At 43.6% G+C, this 3,935-nt stretch overlaps 1 protein-coding gene across 1 annotated transcript in view; it reads left to right on the top strand.

The window, feature by feature from the left end:
• The window catches only part of KY (kyphoscoliosis peptidase), a 21,574-nt gene that overhangs the window by 14,344 nt on the left and 3,295 nt on the right, over window positions 1-3,935 (top strand). The window contains exon 10 of the mRNA XM_009323983.1: window positions 3,245-3,433. Coding sequence (XP_009322258.1) covers window positions 3,245-3,433 — 189 coding nt within the window. The remainder of the gene's footprint in view (window positions 1-3,244; window positions 3,434-3,935) is intronic.

Consider the following 3,935-nt stretch of genomic DNA (forward strand, 5'->3'; position numbering starts at 1 on the left):
CTTGTCCCAGTGCCAGCAGAGAGAAGAGTTCCTGTTGCAGACACAACACTGTCACCTCCGACCACAGCTTTGGCAGCCAGACTTCCTCCCATTAGCTGAGACTCCTGCCACAGAGGAAAGGTGGGCACAGATAGTGGGAAGCTGGCCACAAAACATCAGTTTCCAAACATCAGGCGTAATAGCAATGAACGTAAACACAGGCTTCTGACAAATATTTTAGCAGAATTTATCAAGAATTGGCTTCTCAGCTGACAACCAACTCAAGGAGCTGGCATGGCCGAGTGAATCAGGGAGCGTAAATTCATGAACTCAATTTAGGGCAAAACCCAGCAGCCCAGACTTGGGGAGAAACTCCCTTACCGGAATTAACAATAAAAGCAAAACTATTATTTGCGCTTGAGAGGTTTCAGCACCACCTTTGGGAGCAAAGCTGACCACACTCCCTACAGTGGATCTGATCACTTAGCTGCTCCTTCTTCATAATTAGTCTGCAAATAATCCAGGTTTCACATCCTCTTCCTTTTCCCGTTTTCTACAGTCAGTAGCTTTCCTTCTTTTCAGGCACAGGAGCGTACACCTACCTACCACAAATATAAACCATTCTGTCTCCCTCTGGAGAAGCCAGATTTGCTTCTTTTTTAGATGAAATCAAAGTCAACCTGAAATCAAAGGGAAGAATGTGCCATTGAATTTCAGTGACACCTGTAGCGAGATCCAGATTATTTCCTACTCTTTTTGAAGCAGAAAAGCAACTCAGCTTTTAACCTCCTTGCTGCACCAAGCAGATGTTGCCAACTGTTTCTTAATTCAGTTCTTCCAGTCCACCTTGTATAGAGGTCATCTCCTACCATCACATTGCCACTTCAAGCATTTCTAGAGATCTTCTCAAATCTTCTCTCTGCCTGGTTAATTTATCTGTATAAAGTCATTTACACAAGAACAGAGACACCATCACTCTTTTCACCAATACAGGATTGCTCTTTTACAGGATGTTTTAGGCTGGGGTTTTTTTGTGTGTCCATTATTAGGGAGACCACTCTTTAAATGCTCTGACCTTTCTTTTGGGAACTTTGAACACATCCAAGCACAAACTCTTCTTGCTGCTTTGCTAATATTCACTGTAAGTGAGAGCACAGAGACAACAAAGGGCAGAACTTGTCCCTTACTGTTCTCTGTGAATATCCCAGCTAACAAGAATGTCTAGAGAAGCCTAGGAGGATTAGATGCCAATCCCCATGAAATTAGTGGGAATTTGGTACTTAGCTCCTGCTAGGCCCCTTTGAAACTCCTAGGATCAAATCTTCCTTAAAGTTCCCGGGCCAGCTCCTAGTCTCAATTACGTCATGTAAATCCAAGCTCTCACCAGTCTTGTCGGTGGAGTTGCTCCAGATTTACTGCCCAGCTCCACATTAGAATTTGGCTCACAGATGACTGCGGACTGGCAAAGACTTTACAGACCACCTGTGACACCAGGTTTCTCAATGGCATTCCTTCCAGGCTTCCCACGTTCATTTTGAATATCTCATGTGACAGGCAGCACCTCACTATTGCCGCGTAACAGCCCACGCTAAATGAGAGCATGCTCCCTCCTCTTCTTTGCTGGCCATCTTTAGCAGGGATGGGGTACTGCCACGTTTCTCCTCTTCGTATAACTTTGTCTTCTCTCTGCAGGCTACCCAACGTGAGCTCCCAAGCTGGTTCTCAATCAGCCCTTTGCTGTTGTGATTCTATTTTTGATACTCTTTCTTAAAGAATCTTAAAGAATTTAAGAAAGAATCTAAGAATTTAATTTGATACTCTTAAAGAAAGAGTATCAAATAACTAAGTAGCACAAAGACATCCAGGCTTGAGTTTAGTAAGTCTGTATGAGAAGCTGAAGTGACCACCTTCCCTTTAAACCAGCATCATCTCTGTGAAAAAAGCAGTCCTCCCTGTAAGCACTACTGCACTGCCAATTACCAGCCAGTATCTGTTATCAGACCTCGACTTCTTAACAACCATGCTAATTATCTTCCCCATAAATATCAGTTTTCTTCTGAGTTAAACCCACATTATGCAGACAATCTTGCTCTTGAAGCATGCACAGTTTATTACTTAAGGTAGCTGTTCCATTTAATGTACTTTTCAATGAAGAGGAAAAATATCAATACCATCCTACACAAAAGACAATCCTCTAAGTGGAACAATTTTAGATTAATGCTGAAATAAGATGCCAATGTTAGAATCCATTGCTATCAACAGCAGAGAGCTTATTAACACAATGCTTATGTAAATCTTATTTACACATCAACACAGGTATTCATTATTTTTTTAAAAAGAGACTATTTAATCATTTGTACCCTGGGCAAGCACAAGCTCACTCTTTAATGAAACTAAATCAGCATCCACAATCCCGTGAGGCCTAAGATATCTTAGTTGGTGTGTCAAACACCGGGCCTACCATCACAGAGAGAACACAAGCATGAACCGACACACTTTTAATTTATAATTACATGGGCTAATTGTGGACAGCATCAAAGGGATTCCACTGAGTAACAAGACAGAGAGCAATTAAGCACACTTCATCTTTGTCATCCTCCTCTAACAACGTTGAACTGATGGTGCATCAGACAAAAAGAGAGGGAATATGCAGAAACTGGAAGAGAAAAGCCCCTTCCTCCAGTGGGACACTCTCTCCAAGTGCCTATGCAAAGACTAAAAGAAAAAACGGCCCCTACCAACACCTCGGGCATCATTACCTTGGGTTGCTCTCACATGCCCACCCCATATGAAGCCATTCTCTAGCACTGCCCAGAAAAATACAGTCTTTACATGATGTCAGTGCTCAAAGGGGAGAACTTGCCTGGCTCTAGATGTGCTGACAGGCTGGTACGGGAAGGCAGTTAGAGGAACATTGTACAGAGTGCAGAGATCACCCTATCAAGAAAAATACAGCGCCCCAGCTAACAGCAATTTCCAACGAATTAAAAAGTGCAGTAACCTAGACATTTACCACAGTAGTCTGTCACCAGGGTCAGAAGTTCGAGTTTTCAAAGAGAGGTACGCTTGCACACTTAGACATTTAAAACCCCTAACTCCGCTGGGACTCAACTGCAAGGAGGCACCTGAGGAGCTGATCCACTTGACTACAGGTCTGAAGTTCTGTAGACATGCTGAACTTTGCTCCTCCTTTTGTCCTTCCACAAAAGTACACTGACAGGTTTTAAACAGAAGTCTCCTGCTATGTCTTATTGTTTCCTTTTAGTATTGCAGGAATCCAGTGCATGAAGCTATCAGGATACTCTAAGGGATACGGGTACAAGATGGGGCAGACCTTCACAGGGGACTCTGACCATGCCTGGAATGCCGTCTACCTTGATGGAAGGTGGCATTTACTCGATAGCACCTGGGGAAGTGGTGTTGTTGACGATTCTTTCACCAAGTTCACCTTCAGGTAAAGAAACCATCCTCCATGTTAATAAACAAACCTATCCCAAAGGTCAAAGAAAGCTGATGGGTGTAATAAGAAACACCAAACAGTGACAAATTTTAGGTCCCACAGCAAGACCCAAAGCTCTGAGCAAGATATTTGGGCTGCCTATACAAGGGATGGACCACGTACCTGTAGAAAGGCAGCGGCCCTGAGCAGCAAGCTGCATAACTGCTAGAAGTGAACTTGAATTGCTTATCACATCTTCAGTTTATGCAATATTACGTGACGCTTGATTCATAGCTTTCAGCTGCCTGAGAGGTGGTACCTCCACGCTTTCAAACAACAAGCAGTGCCTCCCTCCCCCTTTCTTCAGGAGCCCGTGGTTGCAAGGGATAGTGCAAATACCCTGGTTTTATCAAGGTATTTATCAGCTCATCATTTGCCCTGGAAATGGAAGACCAATGCGCTCAGGTTCCTTCTCTCTGGAGAATTTCAAACCCACAGACCTCCGTTTCTCAGCAGC

The sequence above is a fragment of the Pygoscelis adeliae genome, unplaced genomic scaffold (assembly GCF_000699105.1).
Source record: "Pygoscelis adeliae isolate BGI_AS28 unplaced genomic scaffold, ASM69910v1 Scaffold485, whole genome shotgun sequence".
NCBI lineage: Eukaryota > Metazoa > Chordata > Aves > Sphenisciformes > Spheniscidae > Pygoscelis > Pygoscelis adeliae.